This window comes from Macrotis lagotis, chromosome 6, assembly GCF_037893015.1.
Source record: "Macrotis lagotis isolate mMagLag1 chromosome 6, bilby.v1.9.chrom.fasta, whole genome shotgun sequence".
Classification (NCBI taxonomy): domain Eukaryota; kingdom Metazoa; phylum Chordata; class Mammalia; order Peramelemorphia; family Peramelidae; genus Macrotis; species Macrotis lagotis.
In genome coordinates this window covers 90,320,093-90,335,522 of record NC_133663.1, presented here as the reverse complement: position 1 = coordinate 90,335,522, position 15,430 = coordinate 90,320,093, and the positions used below count along the sequence as shown (strand labels likewise).

The 15,430-nt window shown below is 34.1% G+C and overlaps 1 protein-coding gene across 7 annotated transcripts in view; it reads right to left on the bottom strand.

Moving 5' to 3' along the window:
* The window catches only part of ZC3H13 (zinc finger CCCH-type containing 13), a 68,280-nt gene that overhangs the window by 23,567 nt on the left and 29,283 nt on the right, over positions 1 to 15,430 (bottom strand). For 4 of the 7 annotated variants that reach the window (XM_074191685.1, XM_074191684.1, XM_074191687.1 and 1 more), the window contains exons 9-13: positions 11,548 to 11,721; positions 9,768 to 9,818; positions 7,445 to 7,755; positions 6,514 to 6,981; positions 2,104 to 2,286 (exon numbers count right to left, since the gene is read on the bottom strand). In XM_074191685.1, coding sequence (XP_074047786.1) covers positions 2,104 to 2,286; positions 6,514 to 6,981; positions 7,445 to 7,755; positions 9,768 to 9,818; positions 11,548 to 11,721 — 1,187 coding nt within the window. The remainder of the gene's footprint in view (positions 1 to 2,103; positions 2,287 to 6,513; positions 6,982 to 7,444; positions 7,756 to 9,767; positions 9,819 to 11,547; positions 11,722 to 15,430) is intronic. The other 3 variants (XM_074191689.1, XM_074191690.1, XM_074191688.1) reach the window with 2 other exon arrangements.

The following is a 15,430-nucleotide window of genomic DNA, read 5'->3' as shown; positions in this document are numbered from 1 at the left end:
AGTTATTTGTGGAACCCAACACAAAAAGATGACAGCTATTAAAGGGAATATATGAAGACAGGATACTCTTAGTGGCCTGTGAATTACTCCATCAATACAAAAATATTCACAACAGTTCTTTTTGTTGTAGCAAAGAACTGGAAACTCCTTCAGTTGGTATCCTCCAAGCTAGGAATGGTTGAACAAATTACAGTATATTAATGAATTGTTTTTCTTATTGCACCATAAAAAATAATGAAAGGGCTCGATTTAGAGATACCTGGGAAAATTTGTAGGAATAGAAACAGAGTAAAACAAACACAACCAAGAGAACAATTTATACAATGCTTACAACACTGTAAGAAAAAAACAACAATAACAACTTTGAAATTCTTAAGTATTCTGTTCAATACAAAAACCAACCATAACTGTAAAGGACCAATGATATCATGCTTCTCACCTCTGACAAAATAGATTATAGTTGCAAAATGAGACATTCATTTCTGGACATGATCAATGTATACAATTATTTTGTTTGGCTGTGCTTACTTATAACAAGGGAAATTTATTGAATTGGCTTTTTTGGGGGGGGGGGGGGGCCTAAGGAGCAAATGGGAACTAGTGATGGTGTTGTCAAAAAAAAAGAAAAAAGAAATGAACATCAATGAAACATTTTTTTAATCCACATTAAAGAACAGAAAGTAGCTGAAAGGGAAAATGTACAATCAAGACTAGCTTTAAAACTAATTAAAGGGGTGGCTAGGTGGCGTAGTGGATAAAGCACTGGCCTTGAAGTCAGGAGTACCTGGGTTCAAACCGGGTCTCAGACACTTAATAATTACCTAGCTGTGTGGCCTTGGGCAAGCCACTTAACCCCATTTGCCTTGCAAAAAAAAAAACCTAAAAAAAACTAATTAAAAAGTACATGCATGGTTCCATATACAAATTTATTTTTCAGTTCTTTTTATATACAAAGATTAATGTTCATTTTATCAAACTCAGATTGTCAAAAAGGAATGATAAAATGGATTGAGAGAAACTATCAGGGAGATATTCTTCAGCAAGAACTGGAAACTCCTATTCTTGATCTTTCTTGTTCACCTCAGCCATAAAAAATAGCTTTCTCTGAAATTGTTTTATACTTTTCATATGGCTCCTATAATAAAAGCTAACTTTTGTAACACATTTTAAGGTTTGCCATAAAATTTGCATAGTCAAGCTGCCCTGAATGTCTTAAAACTGCATTAAGACTTTTGATACATACTATTAGACCTTTTCCATAAAATATTAAGTATTTAAATACATTAACAAGAACAGACAAAAAAAGCTGGCTCAAAAACTATCCTTTAAATGCATCAATTATAGGATCAAAATTTTTTTATGGATGTTTGCTATATAAACAGAAACTTGCATGCTTAATATATATCAAAGCATAAGGCCTGACCCTCAAAAGATATTTCCGCTACTTGTTTCCTTTCCAATATCAGTTTATAAATAAAATTGTCAATTAAAAAATTTTCCTGATGAATTCTCATCTCTCTGAGAGTAAATACTATTTATAGAAATTCTCACTACAGATGGAAGATGGCTTTGATGGGATATCAGTCTAAGTCCCTGTAGGGTCACATAGGCCCTAATTAGGCATTAAAACCAAGGACTATGAATGGGAAGGACAAGAGAGCTAACTTCCTCATCTCCCAGTACTTAGGCCTAAAAGTGTTATGCCTTCAATCTTTTAGGGTGACCAAAAAAGGGCAAGCTAACAGGCAGGCTTCCTGAATTACTATTTGGATCAGGAGTTGACAAGCTTGAGGGAACCAAGACAGATTTAGGAAGAAAAATATAGAGACAATGGTTCTCCTTAAAAGGAAGAAAGCTTCCAGATTTGTCAAAGGTCTGTCTAGGGGATGTCAGTAGCCAAATAGTTCCACCATAATTGCTTTATCCTAAGAGAAAGTATCATGGAAGAATGTTAGAGAATGTTTTAAATATATGTATGCATTTATGTCACTGTACTTAGTGAGAAGCAGGATTACCTAAAAACTTAATTTCCATTAAAAACAAAACTTGCTAATCCTTACCCTAATTTAACATGCATGCATTATCATGATCAAACTTTTGTACCTCTCTCTCTGTTGTCACGCCTGTCCCTTTCTCCATGTCTTCTTTCAAAGGATGAATCCCGAGCTTGATCTCTGGCATCATAACGGTCTCTCTCAGGATATCCACTTCGAGATTCCCAGCTTTCATGGTAGTTTCCACTACTACTATGCCCATCAACTTGAGATCCTCTTGTACCTCGGCTTCCTAAACAGAAGATATTCCAAATGTATAGGTTATTTTGTTTACCAGGATTTTGAAAATATAAACTTCACAGAGTACCATAAAGCAGTCCAGTAAATCATAAAAATTCAGTTGAAAGAGATTTGAGGAATCAAGCATCCAATCAAGCTTCTACTTGAAGCATGAATTCCCACCATCACAAGAAGCCACCCAGGTTCCACAAATATATGGAAACCACTACCCTGACATATTATTCTTGGATAGTTGCACTTGCTAAGAAAGTACAATTCCTCTCTATACCTGATATCTTCAAGAATGTGAGGACTGTGAACATGCTGTTTACCAAATCCACAAGGTTTCTCACCAGGCTAAAAATTTCTTCAAATCCACTTTGAATGACATAGTTTAAGTCTTTTCACCATCATATTTCCCTGCTCTGATTGCAGCATCAAAAAAGTGTTTTATCTATTTGTAAACTAAAAGGGCATTAAAGAGATAAGAATATTGAATTAGAAGACCTGGTCTCCAATCCTACATTATATTCAGATTTTGTTAAATCAACATGCTTTCTCTAAAAAGATACAGTTTGTACAATTATGAAATAAAAAAACATATGCACACAAGAGTTTTCCTGTTACCATGTAAATGCCAGCTGCTCTCCAAAGGTAACAAAAAAAATGCTACAAAAATAAATTATGTCCTATGTTTTTGTTCTGAATACAGCTTACAGCTAAGAAATCTTGATGAAAGTTCAAAGTGCTTAACCAGAGTAATCATCATAGAACATATTCTCTGCTCAATTCAGCAAGATCCAATGCTACAAAATCTTCAAAGAATTGGAAAGTAAAAGACCTGGGGAGTCACTTAACTAAAGTTGCACCTGACTTACCAGAAAGTCCTAACGATGTCAAAGAATATTATCGACAATTTCCTGGTAATAAATCAAGAAAAATTTAAGAGATGTAGTAGCATGGCTTTCTGGAACACCTCCAAAAAAACATATGCAGAGGAACTGATGAGCAGAACCAGAAAAACATTGTTAAGACCCTAACAGCAACATGGGGATGATGATCAACCTTGATGGACTTCCTCATTCCAACAGTGCAACAATTAGGGACAATTTGGGGCTAGCTGCGATGGAGAACACCATCTGTATCCAGAGAAAGAATTACAGAGTCTGAAAAAAGACCAGACTGTTTTAATTTAGGGGAAAAAAACTGTAGGATATGATTTCTCTCTCATCACATTCAACTTAGATCAATGTATACCATGGAAGCAATGTAAAGACTATCAGACTGCCTTCTGTGGGGGGATGGGGTGAGGGAAGCAATATTAGGGGGAAATTGTAAAACTCAAAATAAATAAAATCTTTCTTTAAAAAAACATGCAGACAAAAATTCCATTTTCAAAGAAAATCACAGTTGCTACCTTAATATCCATAACTCCTTAGAATAAAAGTAAGGCTAGTACAGATCACTTAGCTACTCAAGAACAAATTGTCTAACATAGAATTACCACCAAGCTTTAGGGGAAATTGCTGGTCACTGTAGAGGACTGGGAATTATACTGCTTGATTTGGCCTTCAGTTAATTATAAGCACCTACTGGTTATCAACTGTGTTCAAAGCACCATACCAGACAGTTAGCCATCTACCACACTGATGAATAAGATCATCAGGAAATCTCTTCTCACTAGAATTTTGAAATGAAGTCATCATTTATAGCCCTACTCTAGATTATTTATAAGAATCTGTCAACTTACACCATCTCCCTTCAGGTCTTTTGTATCTTACCACTCAGCTTTGTTTTAAGCCTAAAGCATACCTTTGGGAACAGCTAGACCTTCTTCAAAAAATAGCATGCTTTTTTTATATATACAACATAACACCAAGAAAAGACTCTTAGGGAAAAGATGGAGTTGCAGCTTCTCACTAAAGAGCACAGGATTTTTTTTTCTGCAGCCCTTTTTTGCTGGATTTCAATTCAAAATGCTCTAAATAATTAAAGCTGTCACAATTCTGGTGACTGATGAGTCATGATTTGCTAAGTTCTAATAATGAAGACATCAGGTAGGACTAATAGTCAAAACACCAGCAACAATGTCTTTAGGAGAAGAATCTATAGATACTGTTGCACTATAAAAAAGTTCATAGAACCCCACCCCCCAAAAAAAAGACAGTGTCTTTAGTTTATAATCAGTTGGGAAAACTAGAAAATAAGGCAAACAAAAGAAATTAGAGGAATTTTAAAAACTAGTTAACTTGTCCTAAGTTAAAATGGAAGTATCTTGGGAAAGCTTAAATACTAAAGAAATAAGAATCTCTTTTACTCAAGGTCTACATCATGGAGAGAAAATAAAAAGAGATGTGGAATGGCCAAACCCAGTCAGGAAAGAAATTCAAGGATGGGTTAGAAAGGGAAGCAACTCAGTAAAGTTAACTAAAATTTCATAGGAAATACCAAAATTACATTATACTTATGAACAGCTATAATATACATTACACAACAGGGATTTATTGATTTACGAAGTTATTTCTGGTCTTTTAAAAACATATACACTACATAAATACATACAAATAATATATGGTTTTAAAGGCCCAACTAATATTTAATTTTGCAAATTAACTTCAACTGGATGAAGTGCATTATAAATACTAATAAATTTACTAGCTATATGATCCTAGGCAAGTCACTAATGTACATTTCATTTTACCCATTGGTTGGTTGGGAATGATAACAACAGTACCCATACTTCCCTACTCTAAGGCTAAAATGAGATATTTTTAAAGTGCTTTTCAAACCGTAAAGTACAATAATGTTTCTATTATTATTATTATTATTATTATTATTATTATTATTATTATGCTCAATTTAAAAAATTAATATATCGGGTATGCCAAAAGTCTTGTTCAGTTTTAAGCTCTAACCATATATATTTGTATACATATGTATATACATACATACATATTTACATGTATTCTAATAATATCTGGATTTATCCTCCCCCCCATCAAAACCAAAGTGTTTTTAAAAGAGGAAAAAAAGAATTTTAGCTATTTAGTTGAAGAATGGGGGAATTTAAATGGTCTTCAAATTAGGAGAAGATAAATGAACAGGAAAGAAATGAGGGCCAGGTAGAACTTTTATTAGGTTGGTTTATTAAAACATACACTTCATGCAAGACTGTGAATATAGGTCAACATGGAGAAATGGTTCTAGGGAAGGATCAAATTCAACTGAATATTGATGTTCAGTCTGTGTTTGGAGACAGTTTAGGAGTCAGAAAAAAAGTATAGAATGTTAGCAATGTACATACACAAAGGGCAGTGGAAGCAAAAACTGGGTATCTGTTACATATATGCTGGTGAGTGAGCATCCTAGAGCACAGTCTTTAGTAATCAAAAAGGGGAAAGGGGGTGATATGGGGGAGGGGAGAGAGAGAAGGCATGAACTAATCCAGATGTGGAATTCAATAGAAGACTCAGGGAAATAATGAGTACTAAAGTAAAGGAAGGCAGAAGAGAGGGAAGGGTGAAGGTCTGGGAAAGATAAAAGACCAGGGGGTCAGAGAGTAAGTTTGATAATTTAGGAGTTCATAAACCTAGGATTAAATTCAGCTGATTCATTCTTGTTTTGTTCATTTTTTAGTTTATTACTTTAACTGTAGTCATATCAAATTCATCCATAAGATGAAATTAGTTATATCAAATTCATCTATAAGAGCTATCATCTCCTCTCGATTTATCTGTGTATGTGTTCATTTGCATGCATGTGTCTTCCTGACATTTGCCTTTGACTTTCTAATGAGTATAATAGATTTGGTTGTGGGATTTGGATTGGTTTTTTTTTTTGGGGGGGGGGGTCAGTTCAATTTTTTTAGCCAAAGTGGTATAATGCTACAACAATGATAAGAAAATCACCATTATAATTAAGTTAAACATGATTGTGTATGTATGACCCACGTCAGATTAGTAGATGTCATGGGGAGGTAGCAGGGGAAGAGCATGTGGAACTCAAAATCTTACCAAAACTAAATATTGAAAATTAACTTTACATGCAATTGAAAAAAAAATATTAAGAATTTTTTAAAAAATCTAGAAAAGCACCTAAACAAGAAACTAGTATTTGTAAGAAACTTTAGACAAGACATTAAATGAAAAGACATTAAATGAAATGTAATTATCTTTTAAATAAATAAGATAGGTAAGTAAATAAGTAAATTGAATAAGATCATAAAAGATCTGAACAGTACCCTTTTCAGGTAATTCTGGACCTCTGCCTCTACTTCTGCCAGTCCGGTCACTCCTACTTTCATTTCGAGATTCATTTCTAGATTCATTCCTTGTTTCAGTTCGAGAACTCTCTTCCCTACCATGATTTCTTCCATAACTTCTTGAGTCTTCTTGATATGTGTCTTCCTTTCGATGAGTATCTCTACTTTCACGGTCCCTATAATCGTGGGTATCCCTTGTAGAACGTGAGTCTCTCTGGTCACGGGTATCTTTGTTATCTCTGTTGTAATCTCTTGTATCCCTGGAGTCTCGGGCATCTCTGGATTCTTTCAATTCCCTTCGGTCTCTAGTATCCCTAGTTTCTCGCCGATCTCGGACCTCTCGAGATTCTCTGTCATCTCTATGGTCTCTAGAAGAGTTCTGGTCCTGCTCATACTCTCGTTCTTCTCTAGTTTCTTTCTCTCTATTATCTCTTTTGCCTCTAGTCTCTATAAAGGAATTTTGAAAATAAAATTACTCCATCAATTTCATCAAGTATTTCCCATGAGGAAGAAACTATATAAAAATACTCTTGGACCCTAGAAAACATTATGAAAGAGTGGGCCTTTGACTAGAGAATCCTGAAAAAGGAAAAGAACATTACTATGAACAGTATAAGGGCTCTGTTACAACAAAACCATTTGGAGGTATATGCAATTTGTTGTAAATGAATCCTTTTTTTTTTTTTTAAGGTTTTTGCAAGGCAAATGGGGTTATGTGGCTTGCCCAAGGCCACACAACTAGGTAATTATTAAGTGTCTGAGACAGGATTTGAACCCAGGTACTCCTGACTCCAAGGCCGGTGCTTTATCCACTACGCCACCTAGTTGCCCCTATAAATGAATTTTACATCTACAAATTAGAAACAAAATACCAAGAACAAAAAAAAAATACCACTAGAAATGTGCTTACCCTCCCTCCTTTCATGTCTTCGATCATGTGACTGTGAGGTCCGCTCATGATCATGCCTTCCTTTTTCACGCACTGGAGATCGATGTCGTGATGGACTTCTCTTTCTCTGAGGAGAAGATGAAGACCTTGGTGGGTAAGGAGAAGGAGAGCGCCTCACTGGCGGAGATGCTGTCCTCTGGTAGGTTGGAGACGGAGTTCGTTTTCGACGAGGAGAAGGAGAATGTCTTTGAATGGATGACCCTGATTGTGATGAAGATGAGTGATGCCTGGAAGATAAGGGAGAATGACGCTGTCCTGCTGGGGAAGCAGACCTATAGAAAAAATAACAAAGAAATATCTCACAACAATTTCTTTATTTTCTATGTGATAGAAAAAAATCTTCACTACTAAAACTGGATATAAAAAAACAGATGAGATATAAAAATTAGCTAAATAGACATTTAGGATCATTAAACTCATTTTTCAATCTTAGTTTTAGCAGGAAAAATAAAGCATTTTAAAATGATAGCTCTATCTGGACTTTAAGGGACATGAATAGTGAGAATTACTTGAAAAATACATGCAAGGAAAAGTGGCTATAAAGGCTAGTAGAAAACCAGGGGATGAGAAAACTGTTACTATATGAAAAGGGTACAATATGTACTGGCTATTTCCAACAACTCAGCAAAGACAGTAGAATAAAGGATATCTACCATGGATTAGCAAAGAACAGAATTGAACACTCCACTGGCCTCCACCTTACAGGCTGGCACATGAGGAACTCTTCTCTAGTTCTTAGATATATTTTCTTACTAGTGAGTGGTTACTATACACTTAACACTGCTAACAGACAGTTAATAATCTTAAAAGGGTCACCCTGAACTCACTATCTACTCCTAAATATTCTGGTATATGCATTTGTATTGAAAATGGTGAATGAATGAATGAATGAATGAGTGAATGAATAAATTCTCATTACATGCTTCCTAATGCCAAGCACTGTGCTAAACCTAAGCACTGGAAACATAAACAGAAAAACCAGCTCCTCTCAAAGAACTCCCATTTCTAGGAGGGGAGCCAATGCACAGAAGAGTATAGATGTTAAGTTCAGGTGGCCCAGCTACATAGCAGATGGCAAGATCTAAGAATCCTGAGGATGTGTCAAGTGGAAAAGTTTCAGACAGATACAGAGGTAGAGGAGATCAGTGTCCAATCAAGAGAGGACAAGAAGAAGGAGGCATCAGGACCTGACAGTGTGATCAACACCTCTTCTATTTCTAGGGACCTCTGACCCGGGGTTCTACTTATACATTTGATTTTGATTCAAACTGTAACATGAATGAACTTGCTAAGAAAAGTAATTATTCATTCCTTCTTCTCTGGCATTTACATGAAGATACTTAAAAAAAACCTCAACTAATTTCCTAAAATAAAACGATTAAAATTAAATTTGCTTGGGGCAGCTAGGTGGCGCAGTGGATTAGAGCACCAGTCCTGGAGTCAGGAGTACCTGAGTTCAAATGCGATCTCAGACACTTAATAACTGCCTAGCTGTGTGACCTTGGGCAAGTCACTTAATCCCACTGCCTTAAATTAAAAAAAAATTTAAGATTAGTAGAGTTGCCTGAAAAACTCTTCCTTCTACACACACACACACACACACAAACATTCTTTCTCTTGTTTCTCTGAGACTCAAACAGATAGATAACATAATAGTAACTATGAAGTAATAAGATTTTTGGTGTTTTTCTAAACAAACATTAGAATTTATAAATCCAAATAACCCTGATAAAACCCAAAACAATTCTGAAACCACCTTCACAGCCTGCAGCATTCTTTCAAATCTTCATAAAAATCTTCCATCTTTGAGGTTTAGTTTAATTTTTATAAAAAGCTATAAACAAGGAGCAATTCTCTCACAAATAATGAAAACAGATCAAGGTAGATAATAATACTTGTTCAAAATATATCTTTTAGAAAGAATATGAGCAGGAGTGCTATCATGGTAAAGAAGTTTAACGTCAAGAATCTTTCAAGGGCTTCAAAATTCCTACATAAGCCTATCTTATCTATCAACCATATGCTGTCATGGTAAAGAAGTTAAACACCTAAAAATCTTCCAAGATCATTTTAAAGCCAATGACCAAAACTTTCTAAATGTCTTCAAAGTTCCAAGAGACCTAATAGTTTGAGGTAAGAACAACTCTACACTTCAAATAAAAAAATTAATTTTGCCTTCACTTTTGATTTTGATATATATTGTTAGTTAGGTGAATGTCCTATTTTCCCATTCCAATCTCATACCATATTTCAAGGTCATACAGGAAAGACCATGTTTCATTACCAGATATTATTTTCTTCTAAAACATCATTTGGTTGGGTCCAGGCAGCATTCCTTGAAAGACCAGAACAAACATTAAGTTTGCCATTCTTCAGCATTCAAAATGTATGCTCATTTCATGCTTATTTTTCCTAATTAATCTGTTTTATAGGAACCAAGTCTCCTACACACGTTAACTGACCTTGTGAAGAATTCAAAGACTTATGTTGTATGACAACAGGACATTTTCTTTAACTACTTTAAATTTTTTTCAAACATTATTCCTTTAACTTCTAGTTTGGTCAATGTCTCATTTAACTTTGCATAGGTTTACACACACACACACACACACACACACACACACACACACACACACAGACCCTTTGCTCTAAATAAAAATCCCATATTTTTATAATGACTGAGAACAACATAGACTGTGAGAAATGTTAGTATAAAAAACAGGTGACTCAAAATGTGACTACTATGCATTCAAATGTTGCAAAAGCACCCCTACTACAATCAATGCCAGTCAATGCAATAAACACATAGTTATTACTTTTTAAGTTGGTGATAATGTGTTCAATTTAGGGGCCCATCTATAACCAGATAGATATTTTATACCAGTAATCAAGACTGATCACTCTTGGGGTTGTCAAGTTTTTGAGAACTGCATTAGAGATGAAATTTTGAAATTGCCTAAACAAAATTCAGCAAAAAGTAGGTTTCTAAAACCAAGAGAAAAAAATTTCCCTCAAAAGTAATTTCTACAGACAGAAGCATTTGAAAGCACAATACTAAAGTATATCTAGATACTATGACTTCAAATCTATATGGTCTCCAGCCAAAAAAGTCACAGTGAATAATCTAAGCAGTCTGAGGCTGAACTATGATTCATTCCATGTCCCAGGTAACAACACCAAACAAGCACAGGGAGATTAAATTAGGCTTGGGAACTTGGATCAGATCTGAGTCATGTGATATTTTACACACACACACACACACACACACACACACACACACATATCTTATAGTTTGTTTTTTGTTGTGCAAGTCTTTGATTCAACAACCCTATAATGGATACATACAAGATAGTTCAAAATAACAAAAATAAAAAATAAAATAAAAAGATTATACAATCTTCTTAACACATGTAAAAATAATCAAACTCAATACCAAACAAACATGTGAACAAGAAGTCAAAATTTCAAGGAAAACAAGAATGTTTTATTGAACAAAAAAAGGAAAATAAACAAAGTCTTTCCGGAACTCTAAAATTTAAATTTGTAGATTATAAGAATATCTTGACATATAGCCAATAAAGGTCTATATTGATCAGAAACCAATCAAAAAAGGTGTTACTAATTTACTACCTCAAGTCAGAATATTCCATTTTGAAGGAAAATTCCCCAAAGTTAAAAAGGAGAAGCTAAAGGAGAAAGTTTCTCTAGCTCAGGAAGGCAAACACGTTAGGTATGAACCAATTTGACAAAACAAAATTTCTCACCGGAAAAAGTAGATAACACTTACCAACCTTCTTCCACAAATTGTTTCTCTGAAAATGATTATGCAATATCACTTAAATTATAATTCAACCTCTTCAATAAATCATGTGAAAAGTATGAGTAAATAGATTATGAAACAGACTAAAATTTCTTAATACCATCTATATAATAGATGACAAAAAGCACCACAAATTGTAGTTATCCAAGCTCCTTTACTTTATATAAGAGAATTTTTCTTGTTAAAATTAGACTAATTTCTGAATCTAGATCTTACTTCCCTATATAAGCCTATGTTCTCCCACCTGCGAGATGGAGAAAAAGAATGCTTTTGAGTCGATGATTTTGTTGGAGCCCGAGAAGCTTGTCGTCTCTTTGCAGCAGGGGGTGAATTTTCCCTGGAGGGGGAAGAATTACTGCCAGAATGATCTGCAGGACTGGGGGAACGCTTTTGTCTATGGGAACCTTCCGAAGGATCTCTATTCAGAAAACATACAAGTAGTAACTTGTTAAACAAATGATGTAAACAAGTTGATAGAAGAAATGATAAAATAAGCAAATAACATCTGAACCAAAGCACCTTGAAGCAGTCTGCATCGGATTTCATCTTTGCATCTGGCAGAGATGATATAGGATGGAGGGATGTGGGGGTCTGAGGGGGAATACACAAGTGCACATATATATATATATATATATATATATACACACACACACACACACACATATATGCAAATATAGGTGTGCATATACACAAACCTAAGTGTGTGTCTATATATACAGACACACACATATACACATTTATCTTTTTTCTCAATTTAAGAAGAATTAGGTATGTCAAGGTAACCCCCAAATTCATGTAACATTTAGTCTCAATTAAGTTCTAAAAAATCTTAATTTCTGGGGAACAGGTTTCAACAAAAGAATCTTGCAAACAGTTATTCCACCAAGAAGGAAAAAAAAAATCTGTTCCTGACATTGAGCACTGGGGACAATGAAGACAAGTAGCTGGAATGCTACATACAAAGACAATGTCAATCTTATTTTGAATTCCAGAATTGAGGAGAGCAATGCTTCCAATCTGTGCTGACTCAGTTATAACTGCTACAAATAAATAATTATGGTGACAGTCAGTGGAAAGATCACCTACAATTTTCTATTATTGTGTGTGTGTATATGTGCGGGGGGTGTTTGAAGACAAACTTGGGAAATAAGGCCAAAATTTATCAATTTTTAAGATTAAATTTTCCCATAGCTTAAGATTTATACCTATTGGTGAGAGGTTCAAAAAATAATTAATTAGGAGTAAGCATTTTATTTTTTAAATGGAAATCAAAAAATACAAAATTTAAAATTACAAATGTCATTTTACAGATATCTATAATAAAAGTGTGACTTAAGCCAAGCTGGTTGTGGTTAAAAAAAGAACAAAACAAAACAAAACACTGAAGCCTTAAGGCTTAAAGGGAAAGACCAACATGTTTAACCACAATAAAAAATTAAAATTATTCCAAAATTAACTGATAGTCTTGATCTCAGCTTAAGTTCAGAATCATTTAGAACTGAAATGGCAAACACATTTGAAAGGTTGCTGAAGAAAATGTCAAACTACCTCTGAACTGTTACTATCCAAAATACAGGAAGTCGTGACTCAAATAGAAAGTAAATATGAAATACTTAAGGCTCTTTATGTAATAAAAGAGCAAAGAAAGGTATTAATTCTAAATTTAAATTTGAAAAATTAGAAATATTCAAAATATTAAGTATTATAAAAAATATTTTCCAGAATTATGACAATATAAAAGAATCTGAATTTCAAGGTAAACCTTGAAATTTCCTTCCTGTTAGACTATTTCATAAATAAATTTAAAAAGTGTATTCGACAAACTAACTTATCAAGAGATCCTACTTCAAAAAAAAAGCAGTCATCAAATTTCCCAATTCAAATCAATCTTTCTACATTTGTTGATGCAACATTGTTCTATAAGGATAAGTATAATTCCTAGAAACAAGGCCTCGATTAACAAAGTCAATCAAAGCATAGATATAGTTAAGTGAAATTCTGGTATTTCTTAATCATGACCAGTAACCAAAGAGAATGGATGCACACCTAGACAATCCACTGACAAATCACCCGAAAGAAGGCATCTTGTAGCTATATGTAGCTTTAGTATCCTTAGAGTGGGGCAATTCAGAGAGAGTTCTGTAACTATGCAAACTGAGAGGGCCTCCTTCACTGAGAAAGAAGGGATGAAAAGAAGATGAGAGTAGGGTAATGCAGAGTAGGATTGAAAATGTATGACCTGGAATGAAGGAATCCCTATGATTTCTACATTACTTTTACCTGTGGTATTGAGGTTTCTAAAAATAAAATGTTTAAGAAGATATTTTACTTTCTAATTAACAACACTGATAATAATTAATGTATTTCTTTCCAGATACTATAAGTAAAAAATGACTCAATAAAGTTTATCATAAAGAAAAAATATGTTACTAACTTTTAAGTTACTTACCTTAAGAGTACTAAGTAGGAATTATGGTTGCTACCCAAGCAGTATGAAGAAGGGATCAAAAGTATTTCCTATCTTGGTTTAGTATTTGGCTTTAAAAAAATTTAGTTCATTTTCTAAAATTCATGGTAATGAACACTTACCATGAGAGAAACCTAAAAATTTTTCAAACCAGTCCTTTGAGAAGAGTTAGCTATAAACAATTAATAATTAAATTATAAACAATTCTACCATTTATATATGACTCCAGAATGGAAGCTCCTCGAAGACAGGGACGATTTACTTCTTGTTTGAATTTCCAGCATGCTGCAAATTATCTTACACAAAGCAAGCACGTTATCACATTCTTTCCTTAAATTAAAACCATAGAATTCAACCTGGCTTCTGAGCTTCAGAACCTTTGATCCAAGAATACTCCCTTTCTTTCTGGGCTTTGTTCCTCCAAAGTCTCCAATGTGAGTGAAAAGTTCAAGTTCTGAGCCCTGACTCTCTCCTGAGCCACAAAAAATTACATCCTGGAATTCCTGGTCGGGTTGGAGGCTGGCTGCAAAGTTGAAAGTTACCAGTATTGAATTGGGAGCAATGGAGCTAAAGCCAGGACACCAAGGGAGTGGGGGGGGGGGGGGGGGGGGGGGGGTGCGGCAGAAGTGCCCTGCAGCTGCAAAAAGGCATGCATTTTTCTCTAAAGTACAATTTGAGATATGGATGAGCACCACTTAAAAAATATGAAAATACATAATTATTTCCTAATTTGTAGGCAGCAATTATTCAAATTACAAAACGATTCCCAATGGGATTTTTGAAAATAAGCTCTCTCAGTACAATGAATTTCAAGGCAGAGAAACTGAAGCTAAAAACTGTTTAAAATGCTAAAAAAAAAACCACTGCAGATTCCAAAACTAAAGCTCTGAAATTATCAATTATTGGATTTCATTTATAATCATTTATTTGATGTCACTATTCAGGACAACATCTATTATAAAAAAGGAGTTATAATGATGCAAAAGAGACTTTTATCCTGATCACAAAATGAGACTTGTCAAGACTTAAAAATGTCATTTTACCAGGAATTTATTTAGGAGTAATAAGTGAGACCAAATTGTTTTCTCTTTTACTTATGAGTAATTTTAAAAGGCCATGTGCCATAGAGAAATGCAGAGCAACAAGCATCTATTAAGTACTTACTAGGTGCTTCCTCAATCCCAGTAAACAGATAAATAGTTCCATCTCTGCCTAATTTACTCACATGAATTTGTATCACTTTTACTTGTATAAATTCGCAAAAAAACTAATCCTATCATCTGACAATATTTGCCCTCAGCCCCTAACTACAAAGCTTAGATTAACTTGTTACTGGATAAAGAATTTATTCAGAAATAGATGCAAAATGGCAGCATTCAGAAATTTGTAGGTTCTGAACTTCCTAATCATATAGTGTTGAAAACAGCTTTCTCCCACAATGAGATAATTCACACAACATTGATTAAACACCCTAAATATACTTTTTGAAAGCATACCTTCATAAAAAGTACCTTCATAAAGGCACAAGTAATCACTTAAAAAATTTGACAATTATTATTTGAGAGTAAAAAAACACAGATGGAAATAACTGGTAGAAATTTTTTAATACTTTCTATCTCACCTCAAAAACAAAAGAATTCTAATTTATGAAGACTTCAAC